At 35.5% G+C, this 15,592-nt stretch overlaps 1 protein-coding gene across 3 annotated transcripts; it reads left to right on the forward strand.

Moving 5' to 3' along the window:
• Window positions 1–10,117: 10,117 nt before the first annotated feature.
• LOC131056876 (serine/threonine-protein kinase CDG1) lies at window positions 10,118–12,441 on the forward strand. Of its 3 annotated transcripts, XM_057991148.2 has the most exons (7): window positions 10,150–10,283; window positions 10,375–10,546; window positions 10,634–10,956; window positions 11,065–11,272; window positions 11,370–11,673; window positions 11,881–12,028; window positions 12,129–12,439. In XM_057991148.2, exons 2-7 carry the CDS (start codon window positions 10,501–10,503, stop codon window positions 12,336–12,338), a joined length of 1,239 nt encoding a protein of 412 aa, XP_057847131.2. In that variant the 5' UTR covers window positions 10,150–10,283; window positions 10,375–10,500; the 3' UTR covers window positions 12,339–12,439. The 3 variants fall into 3 exon arrangements, with proteins under 3 accessions (XP_057847133.2, XP_059065447.1, XP_057847131.2); XM_057991150.2 differs by lacking the exon at window positions 10,375–10,546 and having other exon boundaries at window positions 10,118–10,283; window positions 12,129–12,441; XM_059209464.1 differs by lacking the exon at window positions 10,375–10,546 and having other exon boundaries at window positions 10,118–10,283; window positions 11,373–11,673; window positions 12,129–12,440.
• Window positions 12,442–15,592: the final 3,151 nt, after the last annotated feature.

The following is a 15,592-nucleotide window of genomic DNA, read 5'->3' on the forward strand; positions in this document are numbered from 1 at the left end:
CGGAGAGTCCCTCTGATCAATTGGGATACGGCTTGCCTCATCAAGGAGGAAGGAGGAGCAGGACTCAAAAAATGGAGCTGCAAAATAAAGCTTCGGGAGCCAAGCAAGCATGGAAGCTTTTTAAGAGCCCAAATAGATTGTGGTGGAGAGTGTTTAGGAATAAATATTTGGATTCTTTGGAGGAAGAAAGGATCTTCACAATGGCCAATTCAGAGAAAGCATCTCCAAGTTGGAATTTCATTTGGGATAGCAGAAGTTTACTCATAGATCATTTATCTTGGAATGTAGGTAATGGTGTGAAGGCCAAATTTTGGTCAGACTCTTGGGGAGGAGAGAAACCATTGAAGGAAATCTTTAAAAATCATGAATGGGTCAATCTGGTGGAAGCAAGCGTAGGTAGCAGAGTTAAGGATTATTTTGCCCCTAGAGGATCGCTAGGGGAGAGAGTGGTATGGAAGAAATGTAGCATAGGCAATAGGGACCTATGTGCAAAGTTAGAGAAGATTTTATCCCATAGGCACATATTTGTGTCAAATAAAGATGACAAAGTATTTTGGTATGCTGCTAAATTAGGAGAATATAAATTCAAATGGGGGTATGAAATCCAGAGGAAGAGGATCAGGAACCCTAAGTGGCCACACAAATTATGCTGGCATAATAGAATTCTTCCAAAAGAAGGAGTGTTTCTTTGGATAGCCTTACAGGAAAGAGTTTTGACAGGAAACAGATTAAAATCTATTGGTATAGTAGGACCTAGTAGATGTATAATGTGCAAAAAGGATGATGAAACCGCCAATCATTTTCTTTTTACATGTCCTTTTGCAAGTAGGTGTTGGGAATGGTTCTTTGATGCGATTGAATATCAAACTGTAAGAAATGAAAGACTTGTAGATTTTATGTTCTCTTGGCCCCTAATTTGCAAATCCAAGTGGGGAGATTTATGGTTAGTAGGGCCTTCTATGATCATGTGGCATATATGGAGGGAAAGAAACATGAGAATTTTCAAAGAGGAATACCATTCTAGAGAAGAAACTTTTAAATCTATCAAAGTCGATATTTAGGAAGTTGTAAGTGGTAATCTTAGGAAGAAAACTATCAGATTCTATAATGCATGGGATAAGCAGGTGGAAAAGAGGTGGAGTTTCAAGGAATTGGTCGAAGTAAGGATTGTGGATAAAACTAAAAGCAGAAAGCAGGTCAAATGGCTAGCCCCAAAGATGAATTGGACTAAGCTAAATTTTGATGGAGCTAGTAGAGGCAATCCTGGCAAAGCAGGGTATGGAGCATTTATTAGAGATGAAAATGGATCTTTTCTGCACGCAGTTTATGGAAGTATTGGGGATGCCACAAATAACGAAGCCGAAATAAGGGCTTTGGAAGCAGGTCTGGAGATGTGTGTAGAGAAAGGATTATCCAAAGTCATAGTGGAAGGGGATTCTCAAATCATAGTTAATGGGGTAATTAAGAGAAAAATTCAAAGCTGGAAATTAAATAGGTGGCTTAATCGAATTTGAGCACTTTTGGAAAAAATAGGAGAATTTGAAATCATGCACTCGTATAGGGAGGGAAATAAGGTGGCAGACATTCTGGCTAATATGGGAGTAACATCAAAAAGGAATAAAAATGTCATTAGTCAGGATGAACTGACGGGAGACATTGAAGAATTGGTACGCAAAGAAAAGAATGATGTATCCCATGAAGGCATTGGGTGACTCCTGCTCTAGTAGAAAAGAGGACAAAAAGACTCAACAGATGGGATAATTGATCAAACTTTAGTAAGGATAGTCTTTTCTAGGTCAGAAAAGTGGAGAATATATCAGCTCTGGGACGGAGTATGCAAACAGTGTCAACTCTCTGCAAAAGAGAATTGACCACCTCGGGCATGGATATATGAAGAGGTTTAGGAAGCATCTAGAGATCCGAAAAGCCTATAATAGATAAGTGGGCTTCGATGGCAGGATATATTTGCAAGAGAAGAAAAAGAAAATGGTGCACTTCTTGGGACTGAACTGCTCTAACTGTGAGGTTCCTCTGGAGTTTCAAATCAGGGACTTGTTCAAGACAACGGAATTTGGATACGAAGCCATTAGGGGAATGGTAGAATGCTCACTAAGTCTGGATCGTCATTGGTGCGATGGTGCAATCTACGAGGTGGTCCTTGCGCCCATGGTGGATATACTAGAATCTAGAGATAAATGTGTAGAACTGTTAGAGGGTTTTGTTAAAAAAGAAAATGGAGACATGGTTGCAGAAGCTATATATGATCTGGTGGAAGGCAGTAAGAACAGTGTGCTCAAGGTATATTTCAGCCCCAAAAACTATTTCTCAGACACGGAGGAAGAGAGTGAGGAGGAGGAAGGAAGTGAGGAGGAGGAAGAAAGCAACAAGGAGGATGGAAGAGATAAAGAAGTAGAAAAGGAGAGAGAAAGAGAGTTCAGAGAGGAAGTGTGGCAGCAGTTTAAGAATGGGATTATCAACAAAGATCTAGCTATCTTCAGAAGTTTTGCAGAATCTGAGGAGTGGTGGTTGTCTGAGGCGTCCATAAAGAAGTTGAATGATCTAGGAGACTACGTGATTGTCATACTTCAGATTATGAAGAGTTAAGATCTTCACATACTAGTAGTGGGTTGTAGTTTTTATAATGTTGCTTTGGTTTTAGGAGTAGTTTGCTTATGTAGCGTCCTAAAATTGTGACACTTGCAATTTCAACTGCATTTGGGTCTTCACGATGGCGACGCAACACTGAACCTGAATGGAGACCCCGAAACTTGTTTATGACATCAAAAACTGCATTTTTCAGCACCCTGGCCTGATCCTCATTGCACCCTGTTGTCCCGGGAGGTGGGACCATGGCGCCCAGGGCCCTGGTCCCTGGCCCTATTTTGGGCCCGGTCTCTTATGGGGCTTCGGGTCTTTAAGTTTGCAAATTCAGAAAATAATCTTTCTAGGTCGGCCCAAGGTCGGAAAAATCAGTCTTTCAACCCTAGTTGATAAGTATATAAACTACATTTCCTCTCCCATTTTCAGGGAGGAAGGACATATGTGTACAAGAGGCGAAAGCGCTAGGCAAACATTCAAACATTCAAGCATTCAAGCATTCCTTCAAGCAATTGAGCATTCTAAGTCTCCATTCAAGGCTGAGTGTTGCATTCAAGACAAGGATTCAACCATTGAAGAGGAGATCACTTACAACATACAACATACAACATCATTACACCTTCACATGTAAGAATACAAACATTCTTACAACAAGGTATCAGTACTTGTTTACATTACAAACATTTACATTTACAGCATTCTCATTTCTTGGTTAATTCCAAAACCGGGGTTTGACCTAAAGGCAAACCCCTAATCCCTAACCCCCCAATCATCCTCTCTTTTCTGTGTGTAGGTTGCAGGTACGCGGCTGTAATTGAAGATCTGGAAACCTTGTGCAGAGACAAACAGATCCCCCTTCATTTCGCGGATTTTTCAGAGGACCGTGTGCACGCCGGGCGCCATTGTCCCGTCAACTTTCGCTCAAATTTGCAAGACAACGTCATCTCGACATTTTACTGCTAATTCCAGGTCCGTAGCTTCATCCCATATTCCTATCTCTATTTATAAGCGAATCTTTCTTACTTTACATGCATTCCTAGCTCAATCCTTCTATCTACATTCTTTACAAAAGAGGGTAGCCTTGTTGTCTTAACCCTTGAAACTCATTCAGAATCCAATCTTGCATTGTGTGGGATTGGATCTTGTGGGTTTCAACCCCTCTTTTGAATGTAAAGTCTCTCCTAAGTGAAAACCGTCAATCCTAGTGACCTTCTTTCTCCTTGGAGTGGGGGGAACACCTGGGGTTCGATTTTCCGCTTTACAGCTTATTGTAACTCTCGGGGTAGTATGTGGGGCTGGGGCTGCTATGATTGCCAAGGAGATAGGCAATCATTTTGTAATGGCTATATATTGTAATGTTTTGTTAAGAAATAGAGGGAGATATCCCCATTAAAGATAGTACTTACCTTAAATAAAAAAAATAAAAAAATAAGGGTTGCTTACTTGAAAATTGTTAATTGTCAAACATTTCTAACAGTTAAAAAAGCTATTACTGAAAGTTTATAATTATTTTTTATTTGTGTGTGGATGAAATATAGAATGTATCATAACAATTTGGCATTGAATCAATTCATCATTTCATGTTCATGGTTAGCCATGAAGAAAAAATGGGGGTAGGGAGCTTCATATTAGGTTCTCTAAGAAAACAAAAAAATCAAGTGGAAAAATTACCTGATTAGAAACCTTTTGTCGTCCTATCAAAGCCCTTCACAAAATTTGGAAAAATCTAATGTTAACGGCTCAACCATGTCCTTCAATTTCATTCCCTTGTCAATTATTTTAGAGGCTGGATTCTATAAAGATACAGTGTGATGCCAAAACTATGTTTAAATATTAAATATTCATACTTTTAATGTTGATGAAGTAAAAGATTATGGAAAAGCCAAAATGGTTAACCAAAAAATTCTAAACAAAAATAGGCAAAATACATATTTCTTACTGTATACACCTAAAAATGGCTTGAGATAAATTATGAAATATTAATTATTTAATTAATACCTATTCCTCTATCACTAAATAAATTATTTATTTTATTTATGTGATTCATGTTAGTCTATTTTTCTAAAGGTTAAATAAATATTAATTTATTTAATTAAAATCCTAAGTATTTTGAAGTCTCCATTAATTAAATAATTTAATATATTATTTAATTCTTCTTTAAAAGACAAAGGCAATTCTTCTAAAATCCATGTCACTTACCATGTCAATCCCAGCCCTCTTGCCAACTCACCCACATGTGGCTAAACAAATTAAATATTTTTAATATTTAAATTCCTAATTTGTCATCAACATCATCCCTAGTCAATAGGAGGAGACTTATGTATCCTCCTATCCCCTATATTCTCTCTCACATCCCTACATTTTAGAGGGTGGTTTGTCCACATCAACTTGGTCAAAGTGACTCATTATCCACTTGTCCTAGGAAGCTTAAATCTTCTCCAACCTCCCTAGATTGTTGACTCCTTCATGTCTTGGGAAACTTATATTCCCTCCAACCATCCTATATCTTTGGAATCTTGATCATTGGTCAAGGTGAGCATTTTTCCATGTGTCTTCTCTTTCCACCTTGTCCTCTATCTTGTCATCAAAGGAGGAACATCTTCCCCCTTTTTTCTAACATCTCAACCAATCTCCTTTCAACCATTCATTATCTCAAGATTAACTCTTAGTCATTGATCTCTTCCACCTAAGATATAAGCTATGGATTTTCTATAAAATAGCATTATTTGTACTTATTTGAGCCTAGTGAACAAGTGAGAATTGGAGATTTATGTTGCAGTTTAAATTTACCTAGAAATCTTGTGTGCCTTTGGCTTAAGAATCATTAGCATTTCATAGTACACCATTATTATTATCAATCCATTTAGATTCATTAGCATTATTAGTAATCCATTAAGTTTATCATTATCATAGTATTGCATAACCACAAGCTTCATTATCTTAGTTGTCATCTTTGAAATCATCATTGTTACAGTTATGAGAGAAAAGTATTTGATAAAATGATCCTTGGAGATAGAAGACAATGAGACAACATTGAAAATTATAGGTAAAAGTTTAATTTATGTTTTCATTTTGTTTTCTTTATAGTTTCATTAGTATATTTGTAAAAGTGGGACTTTTAGATTAGTTGTGGTATATATCAGTAGGTTCTACATAGCTTTGCATTTTACACATATACACTTACCTTATTAGTAATGGCATACAAGACATTATCTATACAAGCTAGAGCCATATAAATGGACATTTTAAAAAAATCTTTGGAATGATTTACTTTTGTGGAAGAAGACATGTTGGTTTCAAAGCCATTCCAAATTTTTGGTAAATTGCTCATGGAAGAAGAGATGGACGCTTAAACATTATTCATCTCATTCAAACCTTTCAATTCAAATTAAGTCACTTATTTAATCAACCTACCACCAAACATGTCTATAAAGGAACTTATACAAGATACATATTTTGCACACTAATAATTTGAAGAGTTAAGGCTACCCCTATTTTTAAGAGAATCCTACAAAGTATAATGGCATCTGTCATCTCCCTATATATCCTTGGTTGAATGCTCAATTTAGGCTTCAAACATTCTAGTGTAGGTACATGCAAAGCCCAAATACATTGAGTGCTAGAATAGGTATAGTATCTTGGACATATCGAAAGAATTATGATGTTCTTTGCATAATTGGAAAAAAACACTTGTGAGTGGTAGATTAATTGATAGACTCACCTTTCCACATCGCTCTTTCTTTTAACTTTTATGTTGTAGATTCTCTAGAAACCGTTGTCATCTCTAGAATCTAAAAAAAAAATCTTAAAATAAAAAATAATTAACATGGGTTGTTAAGTGTTTAACACTATAATTATTCAGAAGTTGTGTTATACTAGGTGATCCATGGAAAGAAGCACATATTCCATTAGACAACAAGTTGTATTATGTTGTTTGATCCATGTAGTGCAACAAATGATTACACTAACAAACTTTATTTTTCTAGGAATTAACAATAATGATCATACTAACAAGCTGCATTATGTTAGATGGCCAATGCTCAAGGAGTGCAAAGTGTTAACAACGATCAAACTAGCAAGCCTCGCTATACAAGTTGACCAACACTTCAAGAGTGTGTTCATGTTCTACTAAGGGATAAAACTAGAAAGTTGCATTATGCCTGAAGATTGGGGTGACTCATATGGATGCCACGTAGGTCTAGCAAGGTGCATTATGCTAGGTGATCCATAGATGATCAATTGTTTCAAAAGATCATACTAGTAAGCCACACTATACTAGATGATCAAAACAAAGGTTAAATGGCATAAAAGTTTCTAGAGATAGATTGTTAATCATGCCTCAGGGGGTGTTATGTAACACAACACCACCACTTTGAGGGTACAATGAGCAATTACGAGCAACAAGAATGCCACATATGCCTCCTTGTTAGCATGTCAACATATTGTCATGTTGATATCTTAATGAAGATAGAGATCCACATCAAGTATAAAACACCTTCAACACCAAGGAGATATCCTCAACAAAAGTGCATGCGGTCCAAGCTAGGAAGGAGATGCTTATAAAGAATTTAAATATTTGAGCAAGAAGAGATAGTTACAAAGGGGATATATTACAACAAGTGTAAGGGGGTCCTTACGAAGGATGCATGCCTATCAAAAGGAGGGGAATCAATATTTGCCAAAATATATCTACCTTCATAAATATCGGATAACTTTGAACAAAAATGGCATGTTCAACATGAAGAAAAGGTAAGTAGATCAAGAATTCACACCTTCTCTATTTCTAGAGAGGGGATTATTGATGAGGGATTATACCAAGGAGAGACCATTTATAAAAGATATATGTTGCCTAGCAAAGAAGAGATCCTAATCAGGGATACACACCTCCAAGCAAAGAGAAAATCCTCATGAAGGGCAAGAATTTCTATGCAAGGAAGGATATCTTTACAAAAGATACAACTAAACAAAGGAAAGTGGATCCTTATGAAGGATAAATATTTAAAAACTATTATTGACCCCAATATAGAGACAAGAATAATTAGGCTATTTTGTTGCTACCCAAGTATGATTGCACGTGACATTGTACCACCATGAATGACAATGAGCCTCCAAAAGGTATGCTACTAATGTTACATGGTGAGGAGAAACATAATAAATCTAAAATGTTATAGAATTAAATGATCAACAATAAAAATTTGAATATCCTCTATTATAGAAATGAAAGCATTATTAACAAGTTCTCTATTGTCTTTCCAAAAAGCTTTACAATTAGCTTTAGTATGACCATACATATGATGATAAGCACAAAAGAAGAAAATCGTGTGATCACCTTTTATAGTTTCATAATCCTTCAAAGGTGGAAGAATCAAATGTTCTCTTAAGAGGCTTAACAAAATTTGAACCTCTTTTAAGCACTATGTCAATGTCTTGTGGAGGAAACTATTTTTTGTATGTTTGGAGCTAATGAATATTAAGGTGGAAGCAAAGCAAATGTAAGGAATCCTTCGCCCTCTCTATAATGATGAGGTATGAGATCCATATGGACGTTGAGGTATGAGATCCATGGGGACGTTGAGAAAGTTGCAGAAATTTCCCCTACATCATACATTTAAGAAAATCGGTCTCCCCGTGAAGAACAAATAACCCAACTGAGACCTTTCAATTGAATGAAGAGTAATTAGCTTCTACGAAAAAATCGCAATAGCTCACATAACGTAGCCAATTAGAAAGCTCGCCCAAAACAGTTGACGACAACAATTAAATGGAGTAGGCATAATTTCGTGGAAAATGTTTCGGCCCCTGTATTGATAAAAAGACAACATGGTTAAGAATTCTGCAATTCTTAAGCTGGGTAAATATTTGAAGCATATGAAATATCTCAATGAGGATTGTGAAACAAGACATTAAAAGATAACTGAGAAGTTGTACAGTTGATGATTTCTGGTGTGATTTTGTGCTATTTCTTTATCACATAGATACATCATCAAGTAAATAGTTACGTTTCTGTATATTTCTTTTATGAACTTACCTGCTCAAAAGTTACAGAGAATAGTTTTGTTTAAATGGCTTGGTAAATTTTAGGTTTCTTATACAGTAAATAAAGAAATTTTCCATGCTGACCAGGAAGAACCGTGATGAACTTATCTATGAAGAACCCTGATGAACTTTTCTATGTTCGGAGAAAGGTAAATGCCATGAAAAGTAATCTGATGCTTCACATGCAAGTTCTAAAAATAAAAACACTTACAGGTTGCGATGTTCTTGGAAAATTCCATCTTTCGACCTAAACTCTCAACTGTAAGTCAAAACAAATGAGTCTTACCCACTTGCTAGGCCGCCCTAACATAATCATTTTAAAATATTTTCATGAATAAAACTAAAAATAATAATCTGTGATTATACAAGTTGACACTCAATTATGTTATTTTTTTATCTTTGATTTTTTAACAGTCTTCTTCTACGGGTCGTTGAGTCGTCATTAACACATTTGCATTTGCACTCAATGTCATTTGTGAGTGATGCTACCACCGCCTGTATTGATAAAAAAGACAATAGGGGACAAAGCAGCTAAGCTGACAAAAAAAACACTATAAGTAATATCGACTCGTCCTATTTTGAAGAGAAACGTCAAAATATCCCCAAAATATTCTTGAGCCCTGACCACTATAAAACTGCAAGATGCTTTGAATATATCGAAGTGATCGACACCTTGGTCAAGTCCACTCATTCATGTAGTTAACAAGTCTTTGCTATATAAACAATGGCCAAATTGATGTTTCATAAATATTTTCTATTATTCTGTTAATTGTTTACTTTGATCACTACAAAATTTATGCAACCAATCTAATAGTCCAAGTATCAAATGAAACTGTAAAGTTATTTCTTAACTATTAGATATACAAATATGTCATTATTGACCTAGTATATGATTTCTTGTAGACTTTTTTTTTTCGATTCATAATCTAGAGGTTGGAGGTGTCCCCGCCATAGCGAGCCTAATCCCACGGTACGCACTTACCCGCTCACAAGGCAGTTACACAAGCGGAAAGATCCGGCCTGCGGATTTCAACTCAAGATCATAGAAAGCAGACCCACTCCTTAAACCTCCTCCGCTGACCATGCGAGCTAGGTCCGAAGCCCTAATTTCCTGTAGACTTTTCCAATACACGATCATTAGAATATGAACCCCTTACCCTATTTACCCAAAAGCAAATACTAATAACAAATTTTTAATAAACTAATTCAATTCTTATAAGAAATGCCTGTTTTTGTCAGGGGACCGTATTTTGAGAAAGGAAACTTTACCATCACTAATTCTCAGGACAGCTTGCATGCTGGGTTTGTCGGCTTTGAATTTTATTTCATCGTTGTACATGACATCATCAGCGATCCCAATCCATACCCCACATCGATTTCTTCTCACCGTAAACCGCGCGCACGTTTTGGTATTGGATCCACGTAGACCACAATGCGTTTACGGGTCAAGCTCTTCCATGCTGTTGCTTTTGTGATGTTTTAAGAAGAAGAGAGATAGATTTGTGAGATGAGTAAAGGGCTTCTTCATTGGGCCCTGAATTTCGGAAGAAAGAGCAGGGCTTACATCGCAATTTATTTGCGATGTTGGGTAGAATCGATATGGGGATTTTCTATCGGAGGCGAGTTTGCAGGATTCTACAAGATAACATGTTAGCAATTATTTATACTTTTGAGCTTTATTTGAGATGTAACTATGTTGGCTTTCTGGAATAATTATGTTGTTAAATTGTTTGAGATTAGGCACGGTCAATAAAATGAATTAGGCACTTCTTTGTCTACCACAAGACCTTACAAAGTTTGCCATCCCAAAACTCCATCGACCACAAGATCATTTCAAATTGTACTTGTTGTAGATCTTCGTCTATCATGAACATTTCAGGGCATCATGAACAACATAACAATTATGATACAGGTTTGAATGGTCATGGCAATTTCATACAGTTTTAGTTATTACAATCTTGATGACCCATAATTTTAAGCTGTTGATTTGGATTATCAGGTGAAACAGGGCAAGAAACAGAGCTCAATGGATTCAAGTCAGACAATGGCTGCTCGAAGCGACAAGATAAATCTAAGATATCAAATAGGTACCAACAATCAGAAATGTCACTACCCACCTATCTCAGGTTTGGTAAATTTCTAAAAGAACGTAGCACTCAAATCTTTAAAGGATGGGCAAAGGCTTCACCTTATAGAGAATTGAAACAGTTGGTGAAGAAGATGAGACCATCTGGATCTGAGTTCACACTCAAGGAATTGCAGCGCGCAACAAATGGGTTTGGAGAAAAAATCGGCAAAGGGGGTTTTGGCACAGTTTACTTGGTGAGTTCCTTCAAATCAAATAAAAAGATTTGAGTATTCTAGTGTTTGAAGTTTCAAAACAAATGCTAGTTGTTATCCTGTAAACATGTTCTGTTTTTGTTTTTTAAGGGAACTTTCTCTGATGGAAGAAAAGTTGCAGTAAAGGTCTTCAACGAAGATGAAATTAGACGCCAGGAATATTGGATGAATGAATTGGTAATTGTAACAAAGTTACACCATCCAAGCATCTTGAATTTTCTGGGATATTGCTTTGAAGATAATTTGATGTTGGTTTATGAATATATGGAGGGAGGAAATCTGTCAGATCTACTTTTTGGTAATCATATTTCCTTGTTTGATGTATGTTTCTTATGTTAAGGGAGAAACCATATCTTATCTTCAAACATACAGATATCTAAAATAGTTTGAATCAGCAGGCCCAGAAATTAAACAGATTATTGACTGGCCAACAAGGATGAAGATTATATTAGACATAATAAGAGGAATCCGGTATCTTCACGAGGGCACCAACGAGTGTATGGTGCACAGAGATATCAAACCATCAAACATTCTTCTGGACAAGGATTTTAATGCCAAGATTTCAGATTTTGGCATTTCTAGAATACTTCCAGATGACACCCAGAGCGCCCCTTTGGAGACTTGTACAGATGGTGGAGTATCTCCTACCCACTTAGCCAATTTATCTACCCATGTAACAACGAATACTTCTGGAACAATGTATGATTAGCTTGTCCCACCACTAAATTAGATCTGCAAATAGTTTATCAATATGGATCATTCATTTTCTCTGAGTAAATTTTTCTTCTTATTTAGCTGATTAATATAGTTTTCAAGTCTTCACAGTTCGTATACAACAGTATAATAGATATTTGGATATGATTGTGGATCAATGATTCATGTTTTTCTTTCCAAATGATTCTACAGGGGTTATATAGATCCTGAGTGTTTTGAAACTTGTCGTGTGACAATTAAATCAGACATTTACAGCTTTGGAATGCTGTTGTTAAACATAGTATCTGGGAAAAAGTTAATACAACAGAAAGATGAGGGCATGCACATTCTCTCTGACCATGTAAGTACTTTACTGGCATAAAACAGTCTCTGCTACTTATTTGTAGGGGCTCTGGCATCCCAACTAAACATTTAATTTATGATTTCATATGTGGATGCAGGCGTGGAGGTTACATAAAGAGGATCGCCTTATTGAGTTAATAAACCCTCAATTACTCGGCACTGAGGGTTTGAATCCAACCAGAATATTAAGAACAATCACAGTAGCCCTTTGGTGCATTCAAAGAGAATCCAAGATACGCCCATCGACATCACAAGTATTTGATATGCTTTCAACAGAGGAGGAGATTCCTACCCCTCCACTTCCATAGCATTTTTATTGTTCAGATAGGGGTTACATTTATTCAATCATGACAAGTTTATAATGTATTTAAGATGATTGTTCATCAATTGTATTGGAAAATTGTGATCAATGAAATATAATAATTATTTATCCTCTTTTTTGATAAATAAGTGTGTCGGCATTTTATTAATTAGAAATTTAAGTACACATATTAAGAAAAAAAGATGAGTGGATACAAGATCACACCTCCAATGTCTAACTGTCTTCTGCCTCTTTCAATTTGTAATACTCTTGTCACTTAGACAGCTTTATTTTATGATGTTATTTATTGTCTTTTAATAAGAAAGAAATGTGTAATTACTATTAACTGTTGAAGAATATTAAATTTAAATAAAATAATATAATTAATCTCCCATTCCTCTAATTAGTATTTCTCATCCGTCTATGCATTATAGGACCTTTATTATGTTGAATTAATATTTAATTCAATATTATGAGTCTTATTTCATTTCAATACATCAACACTTTATCATTTGTTTATCATTTGGGCTCTTATTTTATGTGTGCCCTTCATCTTATTTCATTTCATACTTATATGGGTCATATGTCATTAAAAAGTTCAATGCACCTTTTGCCCCATCTAAATATTATTACTTTTCATATAAATTATATTTTTCATATCAAGACCCTATTATCTCACATCCCTAAAAATTTGAGAGTAATTTGTCAAGACAATGGTGCTTGGTCCGATGCTTTTTGGCTAAATTTTTGGAAGGATAATATGTCAGTCTTGTCATTTTCAAGGTGATTTTACTATGAAATCCCTAAATAAGACATCATCTCTCATTATCATCTCATCATTATGTTATCATTCCAATTCCAAAAGCAACTATGATTCAAGGAGGAGCAAGTTATACCAAACCATCTTCTATTATGTTTTAATGATGAATTTATGATGGATTTTATGATAATTTATCATGTTATTGCATCAACACATGGGGGACTTATGATCATCAATTGAAGGAATAATCATTTCAATTGAGAATTTTAATTCAAGTATTTCATTTTCATATCTAGGCTCTGCCCTTTCAAGGCATACTTTCCATTTCAATTTCAATTCATTTATAGGGTTAATTCCAAGCCCAAGGTTTAACCTAGGCAAACCCTTATCAACCCAACAATTATAATTTTCTCCTTTTATGTGTAAAATCAAGTTCAGCTACAGGCTTCCAACAAAGACCGAAGATGGGAAAATGCTCAAGACCTAGCGATAGAGTTCCTCAAAATTTCATCAAGATTCCTTTGGACAAGGGTGTTTGGGTATCATTATCTTGAAAAGGGGCATTTGGGTGTCCTTGTCCTCCTAGTTTAGGTTCAAGTTTGGTAGGAAGCAAGCACATGGTCTCGAGGTTTCAAATCCAATTCGGTGCTTGAAAATTCTTTAGTTGGATAGGGATGTGTAATTGTCATTGTTTACTACATTTCACCTTAGATTTTTGTGACAAGTTCCTCTTTGCATCCCCTTTCCAAATTTGGGTTGATTTTGTGATTATCAATTCTAGATTTGTCTATTCATGCTACCCATTGTCAGTTTTGTACTTTCTTGTCCTAATTCTCACAATCAATTTACATCCTTTCAATTGCTCATTTTCAACTCAATCAAGAAGTATTTAATTCACCTTATTTTCATCCTCTTTCTCATTAAATTAGAGGTTGATCCAATTGAGTTTATTCTCCTTCCAAGTGTAATAATTTTGAAATAGGTTTAGTTCAGGTAGTTTGCATACATAAACTAGTGAACCCTATTTCCAATCTATTACAATTTGGCGAACCCAACTCTTCTTACACTTGGATTTAATTTTAATCTATATTTTTATTTTTTGCACAATTTCATTGCATACATTGGTTGAACATTTCTTTGGTCACATTTTTATCTATTAATATGGCATATCAGTATCTTGGATGATCACAGATCATGCATTTGGTTAAATGGAGTTATTATCTTCTTTTGCTATTTCAATTTCAATTTTCATTCAAGATGTTCATGATGTTGCCTTCCATGTGTATGATGACAACTTAGTTCTTCCTTCCATCCATAGTTATGATTTACCCTTTCCCAAATTTGGTCTCACCCATTAGGACACTTTGGTGTAAGAAGAGACTATGAACACTTCTTTCAAAGATCTCCCTCCTAAGGATGAATCTTTGGAGAGAAATGTTTATCCTTCTCCTAAAATGTACCTCACCCACAAAGAACATTTCGTGCAAGAGGAGGATATCATGGCCACATTTCCTACTAATACCTTACATTATTTTTATTTTAATGACCTTCCCTCTAAAAATGTATAGGAACATAGTTTAGGATGTGTGCAACAAATTTTTGAGGCTCATGAGAAATCTACATTACACTTTTCTAGGGAATGTTTAGGTTTCCAACCTCCTCCTTTGTCTACACCCCCTCCCCCATTGTCTAACACTTCCAACTTTTTATTGCAACAAGATGGTATTTTGTCTGACCTTCTTCACACTAAGTTGTTTTTCCTTCTTTGGTGCAAACAAAGAAGAAAATGTAGATAAGATCTTGGGAAATCATCTATTCTAGTTCAATCCCAAGTAACAAGTGGTCCAATGAGTGGAATACTTTTCATGACCATTCTAAATAACATTTATGACCTATTATGTTGCTCTTCACTATGTAATATTGGAAGCTTTCCTTTTGGGTGCTCATTATCATTCATGGTGGTACAATTTCAAGTGCAATCATAATCAGTGAGTTCAACATAGTAGACTATTTATTCTTGTGTCTAGTCTTGGGGAGCAAGAGTAGTTTTCAATCATTCCTTATTTTTATGGATTCACTTTTCCTTTGTTCAGTTGCATCTTTTATTACTCGATGTACTTTCTTGCATAGAAATATCATTCATGTGAGTACATGTGTGTTCCTTGGTTAGAACCTATTCCTTGCTTGAAATGGTTCGTCTTTTATGAATGATCTATCCTTTGAAAGTTTACAAGCCTTTGCTAAGAATGGACATATTCTCTAACAATAGGGAAGGTGTGAATTCTTGGTCTCCTTTCCCTCCCCTTTGGGTCAAGATGTTAGTTTTGTTAAATATCTCCTCTTTGAGGTAGAAGACTTTGGGCAAAGATCTCTTCCTCCTCTAATCATGCATATCTCAAAAGGATCCCTTTATATTTGTTGCAATATATCTCTCTTACAACTCTCTGTTACTACTTATCAAATTGCCATTAGTTTTTATATTCAAAGTCATACTATATATT

Source organism: Cryptomeria japonica, chromosome 7, assembly GCF_030272615.1.
Source record: "Cryptomeria japonica chromosome 7, Sugi_1.0, whole genome shotgun sequence".
In the NCBI taxonomy this organism is placed as follows: Eukaryota; Viridiplantae; Streptophyta; class Pinopsida; order Cupressales; family Cupressaceae; genus Cryptomeria; species Cryptomeria japonica.

Excerpts from the sequence above, each read along its gene's own strand:
- LOC131056876 (XM_057991150.2), top strand. The coding sequence starts at position 10,142 with ATGAGTAAAGGGCTTCTTCATTGGGCCCTGAATTTCGGAAGAAAGAGC. Across the intron at positions 10,284-10,633 it reads AGGATTCTACAAGATAACAT|GTGAAACAGGGCAAGAAACA; the intron begins GTTAGCAATTAT and ends TTGGATTATCAG. Across the intron at positions 11,674-11,880 it reads ACGAATACTTCTGGAACAAT|GGGTTATATAGATCCTGAGT; the intron begins GTATGATTAGCT and ends ATGATTCTACAG.